This window comes from Thalassophryne amazonica, chromosome 1 (assembly GCF_902500255.1).
Source record: "Thalassophryne amazonica chromosome 1, fThaAma1.1, whole genome shotgun sequence".
NCBI classification, from domain to species: Eukaryota; Metazoa; Chordata; class Actinopteri; order Batrachoidiformes; family Batrachoididae; genus Thalassophryne; species Thalassophryne amazonica.
In genome coordinates, this window is record NC_047103.1 from 22,277,797 (window position 1) to 22,296,220 (window position 18,424).

General features: G+C 42.0%; 1 protein-coding gene across 1 annotated transcript in view; it reads right to left on the minus strand.

The window, feature by feature from the left end:
• Positions 1 to 1,861: 1,861 nt before the first annotated feature.
• The window catches only part of scrib (scribble planar cell polarity protein), a 218,711-nt gene continuing 202,148 nt past the window's right edge, over positions 1,862 to 18,424 (minus strand). The window contains 9 exon segments of the mRNA XM_034167047.1: positions 1,862 to 5,396; positions 9,149 to 9,203; positions 11,640 to 11,714; positions 12,128 to 12,165; positions 14,027 to 14,166; positions 16,911 to 17,051; positions 17,302 to 17,484; positions 17,572 to 17,661; positions 17,760 to 17,979. Of these exon segments, the coding sequence (XP_034022938.1) occupies positions 5,260 to 5,396; positions 9,149 to 9,203; positions 11,640 to 11,714; positions 12,128 to 12,165; positions 14,027 to 14,166; positions 16,911 to 17,051; positions 17,302 to 17,484; positions 17,572 to 17,661; positions 17,760 to 17,979 (1,079 nt within the window). The 3' untranslated portion in view covers positions 1,862 to 5,259.

The following is an 18,424-nucleotide window of genomic DNA, read 5'->3' on the forward strand; positions in this document are numbered from 1 at the left end:
CATAAGCAGGACTCTAAAGAGCAAACAGGAATCGATTGCAATGATTCCAACTGAAAATAATAGAGAAACAACCTGAGCTGCTTCTGGCATTTTCACATAAACACAATAACAATGTCTATAAACCCAGGATGACTTGGGTGACATTGCCAGCATATGAGTATGGGGTCAAAAGAAACAAGCCATTTTTCTTTTTTTGTGACCAGTTCTCCTTTGCCTGCAGAGGATAGAGTGGTTTCTTCTACAACCAGCTCTCCTCTGTTTACAGAGAATAGAACTACGCATCTACTATAAAACATTTAACAGGTAGGTGCCTAACTGATTTTGGATTTCATAGATGTTTGTAACTATTCAGCTTTGTTTAAGACATCTGCAAAAATACGTTAGCGGTCTAAAACTTATCGGACCAAAACTTATCGGAAGATAATTAGTCCGATGATGGTTTTCAAAGTTATCTGAAAAGCGAATCCAATAATGAAAACATTATCTTCAATAATTAGTGGAACTGTGCCCCCCACTGGACATATCAAATTAAACTGTTGAACAAAGAAAGATATTAGTTAATACATTTGGTTGCCGTCAATTGATGATTAACATCACACTGTTCAAGGTTTTAAAGTAAGGTAACATACCTTAGTGTGTTTTGTAAAGATAACCACAAAGTAATTCCATGCTTTCTTAAATTCAAATGAAACACAATATTGGTTATTGAATTAAGTGTTGAAGCTTGAAGAATAGTGCAAGGATACAAACATTATTAGTGTGTGTGTGTGTGTGTGTGTTGGGGGTGGTCCCAAAATAACCTTCAAAATAAATGTTTTGAAATTAAATCCCCCCAAAACTTAAAAAAAAATAAAGGATTGTGTTCATAATAAGCACTTTTTATGTCATTTAGGTCTATGGTTTGATTTACTTGTTATATCTGAATATAGTGTTTAATATTTTTTTTAAATCAGTTTTATTATCAATCATATGAAAATAAAAGGATTCCTATTAAATCTATTAAATAGCTTTTTGGAAGAGACTCAAGACAAAACTAACAGAACATTTAGAATATTCATTTAGATTATTTGAAACACAGTACTCCACCTCCTGAACAGTTTATTTAAACTTGAACTCGCAGCAAATATTTTTGATTCAGCTTATGTACTTACTGAAGCATTGTACAAACTGTGCAAAATATATTTCATTCATCTTATGTACTTAATGAAACAGTGTACAAATTGTGGGAAATATAAGATTTTATTTAGTTTATTTACTTACTGAAGCGTTGTACAAATTGTACAAAAATATGAGATTTTATTCAGCTTATTTACTTACTGAAGCATTGTACAAACTGTGTGAAAATACAAGATTTTATTCAGCTTATGTACTTAATGAAACATTGTAAAAACTATGGGAAATTTGTGTTATCAAAAAACTGATTTTAGCTAACATCTCCTCAGTACTGTCAAGTTAAACTCAGTCGCAAGGAACGTTGACAGCATGCTGACAGCAGTAAAAGTATTTGCTGGGGTGCTTGTTCACAGTATGGAGCTAAATAATTGAGCATCAGATGAACAATCTGATGGAAAAACAAAGGAAATATCTTCTCATCCTTTGTGAATTTTGTGTGAAAATGTAGTAAACAGTTACATGACCAGCCACAAAATCCTGCAGCTGTTAATGGACTAATATCTGGTTTGTGTTTCTACAGAAGCAGCAGGTCTGTCGCCACAGCAGAAGACATTAAGAGACCCAGACAAAAGTAAATGTAAATTAGTCTGAGAAAAAAAAAAAAAAGACATACCAGTTTCAGAATGAGTATTTTCACCTGTGCAGTTAATCTGTCCTTGTTTACTGAACAAAAGACAAAACAACAAGCTGCTTCTTAAATGAAAAGTAAAATTTATTATTTCTGAACCACAAAATAGACTTCTTTGGTTGTACAAATTCACTAGTTACAGTCTTGTATGAGCTCTAACCTTTGACCCTAGGACCTCTGACCCTGTTCCCTCAGACCTATTTGCAAGAAATAAAGCCCCCAAAATAAACCGAGACAAACAAATAAAGCAAACATGAGATGCTGCATTAATGATGTAGTGAACCCCCTCTGAAAAGATTTACCTAATGTCAGTAAAAAACAAACAAACAAGCAAACTGAATTTCAGACAGCACAAAGTGGAAACTAGAATTTAAAGATCTAGGTTAAATTAGAGTCTGTGATCCTGGAAAAATTCCACCAAGAAGTGAACTGAATGTCTGATGTTTCATGTGATTTGATGGTTGTCATCTCCCATTAATAAAGCGATATACAGGCAGAGAGGAGCCGGTCCAAACTCTGACATGTTAAATCTCCACAGAGGTCAAGACAGGCTCAGTGTCAAATTCAAAACATCTGCTTTCCTTTCAGTATTTGTACATTATTCACACAAAGAGTTTTCTTTTCCCCAGTGGCATGAGATTTAAATTATTGTTAGACAGAAAAATAAAATGCCTGCTACCTTCACATCACTCTGGAATCCCTGCAGAAAAGGACAGAAATGACTAAGATTCACATTAGTATGAAAACAATACCCTAAAAATAAAAAGTGCCGAATATGTACCGTTACTAAATAAGAGTGTCAGTTAAACTGTCTGCTCAACGCTGCCACCTTCAGTGTAGACACAGGCTCTACAGCAGGAATGTAACAAGAGAAAAGGTGTTCAGACAGAGAGGAAACTTTTCCTTAAAGGAATGGATTTCCAACTTGGGAGCGTAGTGCTATTTGTATAGGTAGTGCACTGTATAAATACGCCAACACGGCACGTTTGACCCCGACGGGCCGTATTAAAGACCCTAACGGAGGCCACTGCTAACATCAGGGTTGACTCCAGCTGTAGATGTGCTGATGTTTGTATCAACCATAATTAGTTTTTTCTTCTGGAAACACTAACAGATGTTGACCAAATGTTAGCATTTGTGCTAGCAGTTATCATGTTCTTTAATAAAGTACATTAACAGCGCCATGTTGACATGTCGGGCATAAACACCAGTACACCCTAAAAAAAGCATCAACGTTAATGTCAGCATCAATGACGGTTAGCATCAGAGCCAACACGGGTGTTAACCCTAGCATGGTAGCCCATCGATAGTCAGAGGTACCAGGTCAACATATCATCTCGCACAGCTTTTTCAAGGCACTTCTTCATTTTTTGGTTCCTTTAGGGGGAAAAATAAATTGGGTGAAATTTCACGAGATTGGAAAAATATTAACCACTGCTGCCTGACCCGTTTTTTGTGACGTGCAAGTGATATTTTGAGTTATGGACTGGATACATTAGTTCATTAGTTGCAGATTTTGTTCCATCTGCCTCAGGTTGCATTTTTGAGGCCTTCAACATCAACATGGACTTCCTCATCAAGGACCCCTCAGAGTGGGAGGATGACCCGTCATTCCTGTTGTCACAGCAGGTCCTGAGTAACATTGATGCTTTCAATGACTTTGCTGAGCGAAGAGTTGCACTTATCCAGGATTACAACAGCGCCACCTTTTGCAAGCTGTTGAGTGGCATTGACGTCAGTTCTCGGAGACGAAGAAAATCGGAAGGCAAAATGCCACTCCCCATGACTGTTTTTACCAAAAAGGTGAACAGTTAAAGAAGAAAGGATAACTGTTTCAATTAGTATTTCATTTGTGAACAGGTACATTACTATTGCTGGTTTGTGCTAATATGCTCAACTACTGCAATTTCCACTCCACATGCAGCCGTGGTTAGAACAGTCATATCGAAATAAAATTTTGCACAAAACATTTTCTCATCAAGATGAACAATTCTGTCAGGAAGCACCTCAAGAAAGTCACATTTTTATTTTTGGCATACAGTAGAAGACCACCCTAATATATATTTACTGGACAAACCCTCTGTTACGTCACCTATAGGTTTTCTGAAAATCCCAAAAAGTGCTGCTTTGGGTGTTGCCATGTTGGCAGTGCTTACTCCGCCTCTGTCCTGACCAATGGGTAAAGAGGTGGGGCATGGGCAGGACAAATGAAGCTGGAATACGCGCCCATCTTGGAGTTACCAAACAACCTAAAGTTAATACGCTAACCTTGGTTCAGGCATTCAAAGAAATTTTGACTGGCTTCTTGCTTCTAACTATGGAGTAACAGGAAGAAACATCATCAAGCTACCAGTAGCTGCTAATGGTGCTATATGGCCATTGAAGAAACTTCAACTTGTTCCTCTTCTGGGTTGGTTTGTTTCATAGGGGAGGTATAAACATGGAACACTCCAAATGAGCATCAGCGTCACTGCTAACGTTAGTTAAAAATGGAGTTTGCTTTTTCTTGAATACAGCCTATTAACAGTCAAACGTATCGTGCCAACGTATCACTGTGCAGTATAAAACAAACTCTACGCACCAAACCTGAAAATCAGCAATTTCCAGAAAACTTTCATGTTGTGAGAGAAATGATGTACTGTTCACTGAGAGTAGAGTTTTTAAGAGTCATATTTACGTGACGATACATAATCTGTGTGTTAAAAAACAAAACAAAAACAAACAATTAAAAATTTTTAAACTTCTGACTTGAATCATGAATGAGCCCACTTCACCAAATTATGAATGGGTTAAAAGTTTAAAATCTAAAGCGCCTAATTTGAGTGAAATGCTAAAATAAATTAAGATACACGTCCTTATACAACTGGCTGCGCAAAAAACAATCTGTAATAATTTTGTGTGTGTGTGTGTGTGTGTGTGAGACTGAAGGTAGCAGGAATTTCCCTCCTCACTCATTATTTACACTCCTCTCCACCCTTGTCGTAAAAAAAACCCTGACATTATACAATCTATTCACGGAAACCCTAAAAATATCATTCAGGAACTTAATGCGACCCATTTCTTCTCTCTTCCAGTATGCTTTAAAATAAAAACAAACAACAGCAAAATCATTGGATGTGTAAAAATTAACTAAAACATTGGTCACCTGTTGTTAGAGTAATTCGGCTGCTAATAGGCAAACAGTGTAAAACAAATAAAAGCTAGCATTCCTAGCTAACCACATTAGCGCGTTCTCGCCATCAGTGATGTTTGTTGCCGAGTCGTCTGCAGACCGGCACGCAGGATGAAAGCGGTGACTCTCAGCCTGGCGGCATCTGCAGCGGTGACATATAGAAGCGTAAATGTTACGCTAGTGTTTAGTGACTGTGTGCCTCTTCTGGGTCCGCCTGGGTGCTCCCCAGAGTTCCACAGTGCCTGTAAATTTGTGTTTTTTTTTTCACGTGTGTCCGTGTGAGGCGTTACGTGGGCACGGCGGTTTCCAGGCTGCGGCGACCCTGCCTCAGTTTGCGCTTGTTGCTGTACAGGGCCATCTCCTCCAGGGCTGAGGTGGCGGGCAGCGGCGTGGGAACCTCGCCCTCAGAGCTCGCAGCGGGCCCTGGATGGCAGCAAAACAGGAGCAGCGTCAGTCACAGCGCAGCGCCTGCACGGCCGCAGTTTAACCATTCACCCGAGCGTCACTCCAGACAGGAAGAAAACAAGCAGGCCAGTGGACAAAACATTTGAGTGCAGTGACTGATGGGAAAGTGGAGGATTCCCTTAAACCTGCAGGAGAAGCCCCACACTCAGATCAGCAGCTGGAAACATGCAGCTTCAAAAACACCGAGCAGAAACTCCACCACAGTGACTGTTTTTGCAAACTGGTCAGAAATCAAGCCCCCCCCCCGCTAACAGTTAAATCAGTTCATGTTTAAGGAAGTCATAGCTCCCAACTTTTGGATTGCCAATAGGACTGATTTGAGCATTTTGGAGAGGATCAGATAGAATAGAATAGAATAATTGTCATTTTCAACCTGTCACTAGAACAAGCCATCATCCCAGCCTGCTTAAAATCCATCACTATCATCCCAGTTCCAAAAAAATCACCCACAACCAGCCTCAATGACTTCCACTGACCCCAGTCATCACCAAGTGCTTTGAGAAACTGGTTCTAAGACACATCAAAGCTTGTCTCCCTCCTACCCTGGACCAGCATCAGTTTGCATACCGGTCTAACAGATCAGCAGAAGATGCAATAACAACCGCCCTTCACTCAGCACTGACTCACCTGGAGAAACAAGGGAGCTACGTCAAGATGCTCTTCATTGACTATAGCTCAGCTTTTAATACCATAATACCAGACATTCTTATCCCCAAGTTATCCAACCCGGGGATCCCACTGCCCGCCTGCTCCTGGATCAAAGACTTCCTGGTTAACCGACCACAGCAGGTGAAACTTGGTCCTCACTTCTCCTCCTTCTGTACTCTCAGTACCGGCTCCCCCCCCAGGGCTGTGTGCTGAGCCCACTCCTCTACTCGCTCTACACATCTGACTGCACCCCCACCCACTCGGAGAACATCATCGTCAAATTTGATGATGACACAACAGTGGTGGGGCTGATAACAGGGGGAAACGAAGCGGCCTACAGAGATGAGGTCCAAAAACTGGTCGAGTGGAGTGCAGCCAACAACTTGGCACTAAACATCACAAAGACTAAGGAACTCATCCTGGACTTCCATCGAAAGAAAGCTGCCCCTGCCCCCCTGTACATCAATGGCGGATGCATGGAGCAAGTGGAGTCCTTCAAGTTCCTAGGGGTTCACATCTCTGCTGACCTCTCCTGGTCAGTCAACACCGCAGCACTGGTCAAGAAGGCCCAGCAGCGACTACACTTCTTGAGGGTGCTTAGGAAGGAGCAATTAAGCACACCCCTGCTGGTGACCTTCTATCGCTCCACTATAGAGAGCCTGCTGACCTACGCAGTGTCAGTGTGGCACTCCAGCTGCACTGAAGCTGACAGGAAGAGACTGGAGAGGGTAGCAAAGACTGCCCAAAAAATCATTGGCTGTCCTCTGCCCTCCATTTCCACCATCTACACCTCCTGTTGTCTTAGTAGGGCCAAGAACATTCTCAAGGACAATACACACCCCAGCTTTCACCTCTTCAACCTGTTGCCCTCTGGCAGGCGCTACAGGTCCATACAGGCCAGGACAAATAGACTCAGAGACAGTTTCTTCCCCAAAACCATCACCATGTTGAACAATAATCTGCACTAAAAAGGGACTATATTAGGTACTGAGTCGCACCATATCTATTTCATTTGTAGCACAGGACTTTTGCACATTTTTCAATTGTTACATTGTTTACATTGCCTATAGTTGTCATACAGTTTTACATTTCCTTTTGCACTCTCTCAATTGCTACACTGTTTACACTGTCCATATGTTACACAATTTTACATCTCAGCAAAGGACTTTGCGTGTTTCTTTATGTTATATTGTTGTTTATTCATGTTATATTGTCTTGTATTGCACTGCGTGCACATTTTAAGGAGCAGCCCCCCTAATCTCGTCGTACTATGCAGACTGTGTTTGCTGTGTATAATGACAATAAAGGCTTTCTATTCTATTCTATTCTATATGTGATTCACATCGTGACCCGGACTTAACCTGGATCCGGATTCCACAACACAATGCAATAATTGCATACTGATCCAGAATGGTCTGATTGATCAAGATGTTGTAATCTGATATTTAAATCACAAGCTGAAACAAAATAGTGTCTTCCTGATCTTGGCTTTACATCGTGATGTCGTATACGTGAAGTAGTTTTGACGTAATCCTAAAAGTCAACAAAGTGAAATCCTGAACCAGAATCCGGATCCAGATCCAGATAAGCTCCAAAATCTAACGGAGTCTGCCAAGGGCCAACACCAAAGTGTGGTGAAAATTTGGTGAAAATCTATTAAGTAGTTTTGATGTAATCCTCAAAATCCGCCAAAGTGAAGCGTACGAATTGAAATCCTGATCCAGAATCTGGATCTGGATCCACATTTTCCATGGCCTAATATCTATCTGTGGTGCAAATTTCGATGAAATCCATGCAGTAGTTTTGACATAATCCTGCTAACAGACAGACAAATGAATAAATAAACAAACACCCACGATTTTATTACATCTTTGGTGGACGTAATGAGCGGCGTCCTCGTTTGTGTCAGACGCTGCTGATGACTGCCACCATTTTAATCACTGGTTCAACGGTGAATAATGTTCTTCACCAGTATCGGTTTCCCAGTAAACCATTAAGAAAACTGTGATTTTTTTAACTCTGTTTAAAAGTGCAGCGCTGAGACTTCGATGGATGTGCAACACACTAAAACATGATGAAAGAATCAGCAAATACTGAAGGTTAAAGCCTCAAACATGGTTTGTCATTTGTTCTTTGTGACATTAGGTACATCAGAGTAAAAAGATGAGTTGAAGTCTGAGAACGCCACAGAGACTGAATGTAAAGACGGAGAACACAACAGCTCGTCCAAAATATCCAAATCATCACAAAATTTAAAGATTAAAGTACACGAAGTGTAATTTTTTTCATTATATTCATGCAGTTGTATTAAAAAATTCTGTTAGATGACTTTTCAAAGGGTCCAGCCAGCGACTCGTTAAACCGTTATCTGACATTAACTTCTAGCAAGCTAATGAACAACACATTTGGCTAAATGGTAAATACAACAGTAACGTAATGTACTTGTTCCTTTTTTTGTATTTGTAAAATGTAATTTTAACTGGACGTGATGGGAAATTATGCTAACTTAGCATGAACGTTATCAGTTTCATTTTTGGCTTCTGTTTTCCTCCATGACGGTAATGGGGGAGGGGTATCCGCCTTTACATACACTCTATGATGAACACACTGGTAGAAATAATTATAAAAATGTAAGTAATTTAATAACAACAAGAACACTAAAAGGCACTTCATCACACTTCAGCGTTAGCAGCTGCCGTGCACACACCGAAATTGCTAACTGTTGATTTGTGAGAGAGCAGGAAGTAAAGCAGCAGAGGGCTGAGTTTGGGAAAGAGTTAGGAAATAACCCCTCCCCCACACAACACACACACACACACACACACACACACACACACACACACACACACACACACACACACACACACACACACACACACACACACACACACACACACACACACACACACACACACACAGGATCCTACCAACAGAAGCTGCTTATCCCAGGTAGCTTCCTGAATCAGAGGAGAACAAATTGGGGTAACACGGTTTCTCACTCAGTCACCCACATAAGTCATCATCACACAGTGACATCACACAGCGCCAGCGACAGCACTCACCTTGGTTGTCGGAACCGTCGCCGATAAAATGTGTCTCATCGGTCACTTCAGGAGACTGGAAGAGAGAAGAGAACTGGAGTTATTCAGCGTCAGGGGCACGTCTTGGCGAGAACCTTCACCGTGTGAACAGCGCTGAAGCTCGCCATCACTTGCAGCCACAAAAGCCAGCTCGACTATCCACCAGCAGGGGTCGCCATGTTCAGTGGAGGTTAGATCACCGCGGGTGCCACGAAGCACAGGCACATCCACCAAGAGACGCCAAACAGAGTGACAGCACAGGATTGACGAGCGTCACCAACGCACCACACAAGAAGCGTGTTTACGTCGAGGTTTGTTCTGCACAGCGAGGCCATCGCTACCTTCCACTAACACACAATCCCCAAAATAGTCCGTCTTCAAGAGCAGGGATTTTACACACAAAGCAATATCAGACTGGAAGGGCACAAACTAGAGCACATACCTCCGCCAAGGCCCCAAAAATGGACATATTATAAAATGTCCAACAAAATCAAAGTTCTTGTAAAATACCTTCTTGGGTAATTCCTTGCAGAGTAACAGATCAACAGGACCAGGTGAGAACCTCCTTGGCGGAAGTACATAACCCACAGTACCATTTAGAAACAACACATGATCTCACAAACCAAAAGCGACACAAACTCCACCCCAAAATAGGCTGGGCCATAAATATTCAGACACTGTCAAAGGTATACGCCCATCCCTTCCCTTTACACTTCGCTTTGTGCCAATTTAGTATAAGAGACTGTCCAGAACATGCTATTCTCAAACTGTACAATCTCTTTTAGATGTATTTATTTGCTGGATAAATTTTTGAGCCCAACCGATACATCGGTTGGCAAATAATATCAGCAGATATGAGCTTTTGACCAATTTATCGGTATCAGTATTATTTTTGCTGATATGCAGAAACAATGTGAAAAAACAATGTGCTGCTAAAAATGGTGTCAATAAGTAGTTTGTCCAACAAAGGACATGCTGACAGCATTGTTTACAATGCAGACAAGCATGGCTGGGATCCCATCATCCCTTGCTCACATTAGCTACCAGAGACAGAGGTAAAGCGACCAGCTGCATTTCATCTTCAATCAGAGTGAATGTTTTACAGTGACAAGAGATAAGTGGTTGCTATGCCATTAGCTAGACGAGGCCAAAGTAGTCAAGAAGTCTACTTTGGCCCCTGTGTGGCATGTTGAGCCATGCCACACAGTGACTCCCAGTCCGACTGAAGGCAGCGTGATGTATGTTGGTTGGTTTTTGGTCATATTTATTTATAATACAGTTCATGTTTAAACTTAAAAAACAAACAAACAAACAAAAAGTCTTCATCACAATAAAATGTTAGGAATAATTGACCTTTGTTTAATGTATTTATCGATATATATCACTGTCGTAATTTTTTTTTTTACTCCATAATATCAGCATCGTATTCCCCCCCCGCCCAAAAAAGAAAAAGTCCATATCAGTCAGGCCCTAGTAAATTAGTTGGTCTTCCTGATTTTGAGACAAAATGGTTCAGATCTTCTCATAAATCCTCTGTATGTATTCTGGTAATATTTTCTCTTCATTCTTAACTATACCAGAGCTATGGTTACCTCCTGAAGGGTGTTCTTATTCTGGCCAATTAATATGGAAAGATTTTCTTTGCCAGGGAAACAAATCTCATGTTTTCAATATTCTAGTGGCCTTTTGGCATTTCTGAGCTCATCAATACTGATGAGTACAATACTCAAAGTATTTTTTAATTTTTTCTTAGACTACTCATTTCCTCACGGCTGCCAAATTCTTGTGGACCTGACTGTACATAAAGGCCAGTTCCAAGCAAGTTCTGGTTTCTCCATCACCCCCGAGGATTAGAGATAATTAAAACACAAGCAATCTGAAGAGAACCTACTGCAACCTACGGCCTCGATCAGGTTTTAACTCTCAAACTTTCCAATCAAACTCGTTAGTTTGACACCGTGCATGAGGGGAGATCTCAAAGGCAGATTAGTTTATCATAAACACAGAGCATGATGGGAGATCTTATGGAAGAGACTGCCTGTGACTTAAGCGTGAAGCAGGACAGTCGATGGAGGAGAACATGAGTATGGACAAGATGCAGTTTGTTCCCAGAGCCGAGTTTGGTTAGTGGGTTCAAAGCTGGTCATGTATTAATCTGCTGGTGATGGGTTAGTTAGCAGAGAGACAGACGGTTACTGCTAAAGACGCACTCACATTTGTGGGTCATGAGAGACTCATTTAAAAAAAAAAAAAATAATAATTTTAGTGTGAAAGTTTCTTTCCAGGGGAATTATTAGTGAGCTGTCGTGTATCTGTAGTGCAGAGTAACAAGTTCTGATCAATCATCAAGCCAAAACCTGCAATCGCTCTAGTGCCTCAGGGTTAGCAGAGCCGCTATAGGGGAGGAGCAGCAGGGAATGCCGTAGGAAGGGAGGAAAACTGAGGCCCCCGGGAACTCAGCATGCAGCAGTACCTGGATGTCGTATACGGGTTTGGAAGAAGGAATTGCAGCAAACTGCCGGTAGTCAAACTTCTTTGATGACAGGGACTAGAAGGATAGCAAACGGGAATGAGGTAGAGGGAAAAAATGAGGCAGAAAAAAAAGAGGGATGGGACAAAGTAGAGGGTAGAGGAGAGGGAGGAGGCAGAGAGGCTGATGGGTGATTCAAACAGCCAGCTGTGGCAAATGGTGGGAGCGCAGTGTGTGATCTCAGATCTGATTGGATAAAAGTGGCAATGAGCACGATGGAGGGTTAATGTCGATGTCTTCTGAGGCGAAGCGTAAATTTTGTAGTTTGTAAAATAACCTTGTGTGCCGCTTAAACTAATTAATAAATAAAAAATGCTGAGTCACTCTTACAACTTTGTTTATATGTTTTGACAATTCAAGCTCTCTGAGCCAGTCCGCGACAACGGGGAAGTCTTTGCAAACACGAGCAAGGACGGAGGTTTAGCTCTTACCAGCCTGCCAGGTGACGTCACTCCTCGAGGACTGAGCTCTGTCAGAGAAATATGAAATGACAAAAAACAGAGAGCTTTAGCTACAGGTTTACTTCAGCATTAAAAAAAAAAAAAAAAAAAAAAAAATCACTATTTTTGAAATGATGATCGACTTTGTAGAGTTTACGTGTTTAACACAAATAATTAATCAAAAGCTCCTTTAACACATGGAAGCAGTTAAATTTCTGAAACAATCAACTCTAATGTTGGAGCATTTTCACCTAGTTATTACATTTTTATTTGTCTTATAGGGGGAAAAAAAGGGGGGGGGGACCTGTCCTACACCCGCAGATAAAACGATGAGGTAAAGCTTGAGTTGAATGTGTACCACATGAAACAAATTCCATTTTATTACATTCAATTGCTATTAAAATATTCAGATTCTCAGTGAATATGAAAATATTGTGACGAACAATGAAGACAATGTTTCTTGTTGATACATGCTGACAGAAATTGTGCTACTTGGCCCCTAACTTGTTATAGCCTCATTAAGTGTGCTATACATTATTTGACCACTAGATGTCTCCAAATGAGCTGATAATGGAACTTGGAAGTAATGAAGCTTTTAGTAAAACAATCAGCAAAGGGTCCTGCTTTGACACACGAAGCAAAGCTTCATCTCATCATCACTGCTTCATCTTCGGTGCACAAAGTTCATTAACATGAAGCATTTTTACTAAATTCTACCATGCTTATGTTGGTATGATTACGCATTCCATCAGTGGTTAAATTGGTGGCTTGCTTAGTGGTTAGCACTGTTGCCTCACAGCAAGAAGGTCGTGGGATCAATTCCCACCTGTGGCCTTTCTGTGTGCAGTTTGCATGTACTCCCCATGTTTGTGTGGGTTTCCTCCAGGTGCTCCGGCTTCCTCCACACTTAAAGATATGCAGGTTAAGGAAATATATAATTGTCCAGGTCTCCCTTGCAAAAGAGATCTCAATCTCAATGGGACTAACCTGGTTAAATAAAGGTTAAAATTAAATTTAAAAAAATCAGGGACTACAGGTTTTTCGCTTTCATCCACCTGGGGAGGGTCCCTGGATTTCCAAAAGACAGCTGACCTCAAACTCATGTCACAAGATGAGAACTACCATATTTTTCAAAGTACAACTCTGTTTTTTTTTTCTTTTTAATAGTTTTGGAGGTCCTGTGACTTTTTCTTGAGGTCGGGCATTACTCCAGCACCCTCTAGTGGCTGTTTTAACTTGGTGAAAGCATTGCCAAACTCAACAACAAATACATGTAATTTGGTCATTTTTCAAAGGGGTCAGACTCATCAATAAAGTCAATTTAATGGACAATGGTTCATTTCAGGTGTTGGTGCCCACGCGTGTTTTCACTAAGCGGCCAGTCGCAGAAGTACAAATGCCCGCCTTCAGATTCGCCACTTCGCTCTGAAGTGACATGGCGACGACCTCGAGAATACACACTAAACAAAAATAAACTACAATAATAAAAGAATAAATGCCGATATTAACAACATGTACACGCCAACAATCACAAATGAAAGAGCTGATAATAGAGAAAAAACTTATACTCTGGAAAACAATGGGTGTCATCTGAGAGAAAGAGCTGTGTTGTCTTAGACTCCAAACATTTGAAAATCCAACAAGAGAGAGACGAGAGAAGCTTGTACAAACAGCAGTTCACCTCAAAAATCTATTAACACTCTCACTTTAAATGTAGTTTTTCTTTGTACGGCATTTCTGTGCCACAATATGGAATCCTCTGGAAATCATCTTTATTGACAATTTATCCCCATTGAAGCATTCCATATTTGTTAGTATGTTGAGAATGGGGAGAAATATTGATCACCGTTTGGTATATGGGTAATGTTCATAAACACAAATGTTTCTCACCTTCCATGGGGGTGGGAGACGGTGTGGGCGCTGGAGATGGAGACTCCGTCAGCTGGTCTAGTGCACCACGTTTCTTCCCATCACGAGACTTGGCAATGACCATCTGAGCTTTCAGTGCATCCTGCTCCAGAGACTTCATTCTACAAACAGAAATGGCCAACACTGGATAAACGAAGACAGACAGGTGTTATCCGAGGACGCCATGTCCTGGTTTGCTTTGATAAACAACCAGTCAAATTGTTTGCAGGACGACCTACTGAAAAGGCTTTTGCTTGACTCACACAAACACACAAGTGCCAACATTTACGTTTTTTTTTTTGTTTTTTTTTTTGGGAGGGGGGGTATTCTGAATCAGCTGCATTTTCACACAACAGACACAATGTACGAGGTCTGTCAAAGTAACGGTCCTTTTTATTTTTTTCAAAAACTATATGGATTTCATTCATATGTTTTTACGTCAGACATGCTTGAACCCTTGTGTGCATGCGTGAGTTTTTCCACGCCTGTCGGTGACGTCATTCGCCTGTGAGCACGCCTTGGGAAGGAGTGGTCCCGCCCCCTCGTCGGATTTTCATTGTCTGGAAATGGCGGAATGAAAAGGACTTTTTTTCCATCAGAATTTTTTCAGAAGCTGTTAGAGACTGGCACCTGGAAACCATTCGAAAAATTTATCTGGCTTTCGGTGAAAATTTTACGGGCTTCACAGAGAATAAGGTCTGTTACTACAGCTTTAAGGACCCCTTTAAGGACGCTCGGCGCGCCGTGCTCCGAGCTGCGACGACGCGGCACAAGCCACCGGACCATTTCTAAACGGATGGCTCTGTGGATACAAGACCGTCGTGTGCTCTTTCTCTGGTTATCACAAGAGCTGGACATCAGCCATTTTCCGGCAGATTTCACTTTTAACAAGAGATTTTGTCATGGAAAGCCGCGAGGCGGCTTCGTGCGTAAAGACCGATTCGCTCTGGAAGCGAGACAAAGGAACACCTCCGTTTCGGCGTGTCAGAGGACAAGTTTGGACATGTCTATCTCGCCTTTCAATGCTTACCAGTACAGTAAGTATCAGGGAAATTGTGGAGAGCTGGACACGCCGAAACGGAGGTGGTCCTTTGTCTCGCTTCCAAAGCAAATCGGTCTTTACGCGCGAAGCCTTCTCGCGCCATTTCCACACAATGAAAATCCAACGAGGGGGCGGGACCACTCCTTCCCAAGGCATGCTCACAGGCGAATGATGTCACCGACAGGCGTGGAAAAACTCACGCATGCACAAGAGGGTTCAAGCATGTCTGACGTAAAAACATATGAATGAAATCCATATAGTTTTTGAAAAAAATAAAAACGACCATTACTTTATTGACAGACCTCGTATGTAAACAAAACAAAGGTGCAGAAAGAACAAACCAAAAATCTGGACTGTATCATGTTTTACACAATACCTGCCACCTCTAAACATCCATTAATCAGATAAGGAGAAACAGCTTGATGTTTGATACACTGTTGGAAAATGCAGTAACGATAAGTGCAACAGTAAACCAAGAAATACAATTTTTTTTCTCACTGCAAATAGGACAATTTTGCTTAAAGTTGTTTTTTCCCCACACTTCATGAATGTGTCTTAAACACTGGTTTTTGTTTCTTTTGATTTGACCGCAGGACAGCTGCACATACATTAAAGACATTTCAGCATCTGCTAAACTCTACCAGAGGTTCTTGAAGGTTTGCTGGACTCTGTGGTACCTGTTACTAGGAGACGCTACCAGAAAAAAACATGAACTGTGGCTCACTGATGACTGCATATGATGAACTGACATTTCAGGAGACTGAAGCATAGATGGCCCCATTCAGAGTTACAGGCTACCTATAGTGAACGGCATGACAGCTTGGGTGATTATAAATATGCCTCGTCAGTCACCAAAGCTGGAAATTATATGACCAACTAATAGAAACAGGCACAATCCCGGATTCCTGTTTGAGCCCATAACACACCCTTTCATCCATCTCCTACAGTTTGAAAATACTTAAAACTATCCGTCAGACTCTCACTCAAGACTGGGTTTATGTTATTTATCCAAGACTGTTATGACGCTAAATGTACTACTTGCTTTTCTGATCCATTGCCAGCCTGGCTTATCAAAGATCTGTGATTATATCAGATAGACCTGTTGTGCTGGATGTTATTAACTTATCAGTGTTTATGCTTTCAAACACAGCTGTTAATTGTCTGTCTGACAAATTATGACAATGAAAAGTGAATGCAAGAGAGGCACAACTCTGTTATCTCCACTTACATTCTTTATCATTTAAAGAGCCACAGGTAAACAGAGTGGTGCATCGTCTTGCAGTAACTATCTTCGAAGTGAATAAGTCAATGATATCACACTAGCATGCAGCGTGAGCACATTAATTAGCGTGATTAATTGTGGCTCTTGCAATTTTATTCTCAAGTCTTACAAACTGCGATATTACTAAAACAGTAATTGTTTAGAACTAAGTTGGGGAAATGCATTGTAACTGTGGCTTGAATCCACAGATGCTGTTGCCAAATGGTGCAAGATAGCATATTGGAAAGTAGCTTGCAAAAGTACTGCATGCTACGCGTTAGTATTTAAACTCCAAATAAAAACATGAGCAAGTCAAAATGGAACCAGTGCTGTATGGTGGATACAAGACAACAGAAAGGAGCAACCAGAGGAAGCCTGAGATGGACAGAGCGTGGACGTGCAGAAGCGAAACAGCTGTAGAAAGGTGGCTGAAGCACTGTAACAGTGCGAGTGCTTGCTTGGACCTTTCAGAACTCGCCATCGAGCAAAATACGGCAAAGCACCCCAGCACACCCCCATGATGCCGTGCACATGGCCCTGTTGGCTGAGGCTGAGAAGCAGACCTGAGCTGGGAGGCTGCAAAGGAGGTGGAGGAGGTGAGGGGCTGGGGGGCTGCACCATGAGATGCCCTCACTCTGGCCTGGTAGAGCTTCTTAGCCAGGTCCTGCTCATACTGCCTAACATCCTCCTCTAAGCCATAGGGCCTGTGCCCCACGAGGTCGGGGAGACGGGCAGGACGGAAGAATGAGGTGAGGAGAAGAACACCGGAATGAAGGAAGGAAGGAAGTGTACACAGAAAAAGAGAAGACAACCAAAGGATGTAAGGTAAAACACTGACACCATCAGAGCCAGGATTAAGTTTTTAGACATGAAACAAGAAAGACTTGGCACACAAACACAGGGTGGTCCTTCACACAGAATCGTAGCTCATCAGCCTGAAGCTCTTCTATTTACCGTGCTGCTCTCCACATGGCTCTCTTCTCAGCCTCCAGAGCTCGTTTCTCAGCAGGAGACAGATCCTTGTCAGGGGCGACGGTCAACTCGGGGCTCTGCATGCGGAGCCTCTCTTGATGTCTGCGCTCCGCTTTGGCTGTACGGATGGGAGCGGCCGATTCCCCAGAGTACGCTGGAATTAGACTGACGATGTGCACAAGTAGCAAAGTTAAACACAGAGACGTGCCGTAGCACAAACATACTGAAGGATGTACTGCCCGCCGTTATTACCCTGTCATAGAGCTCGGTCTCTGCTCGGGCCTGAAGCTGTCCTCCAGTGAATTCCTCTTGGAATCCCCCTTACTGTCGACTGAGGAGGGCCTGTGCACACAAAAAACAATTTCAGTAATAGTGAGTAACTGCTGGCACAAACATTCAGAAGTTAGTAACAAAAGACAAATGCTGACATGCATTCCTACCCCGAGCTTCCACAATAGCTAGATGGTGTGGTGTTGTGGGTCAGCGGTGTGGCGCACTGCTGGGTTGGGCTGTTCACTGGCTCCACCGGGTACTCGACTCCATCCAGCAACACCTTGCCAGTGGCTTTCATCTGTGCCACCTGCTTAGCAAGATCCTCCTCTTCATCCTCATCGTCTTCATCCAGCAGATACTCTCGTGCGCACTGCTCAAACTTTCTTGCTGGGGTGCGATAAACAGACAGATTGGAAAATTAAACAAGGCAGATAAGTCAAGCAATCTTACACTGGGGCAAATATGGTACCAAATCAGGCCAAGGAACAACTTTGTGCACGCTGGTCAGTTTCTCCCAGCAGGTCTCACACCTGGCCGGGTCGGAGTAGCAACTCGGCAGGATCTCAGTATACTACTCAGCATAGCTCAACACAGGTTTGAAAAGTTCTGTTAAACTCGTTCCAATTTTGAATTTGTCCAAAATTTTCAGGAAGTCAAACTTCTACCTAATTGTGCTTACCTGATACTCACCACAGCTTGACTCAGTGTACACCCTAGCTGAAATTGTACTCAAGTCCAGACAGTTTGTACTGAGCTCGGTACAAACTTACCCCATGCTACCCAGAGTTGAGTTTAATTTAAACTGAGTTAGTTAGGAGTTTGTCCAATTAGC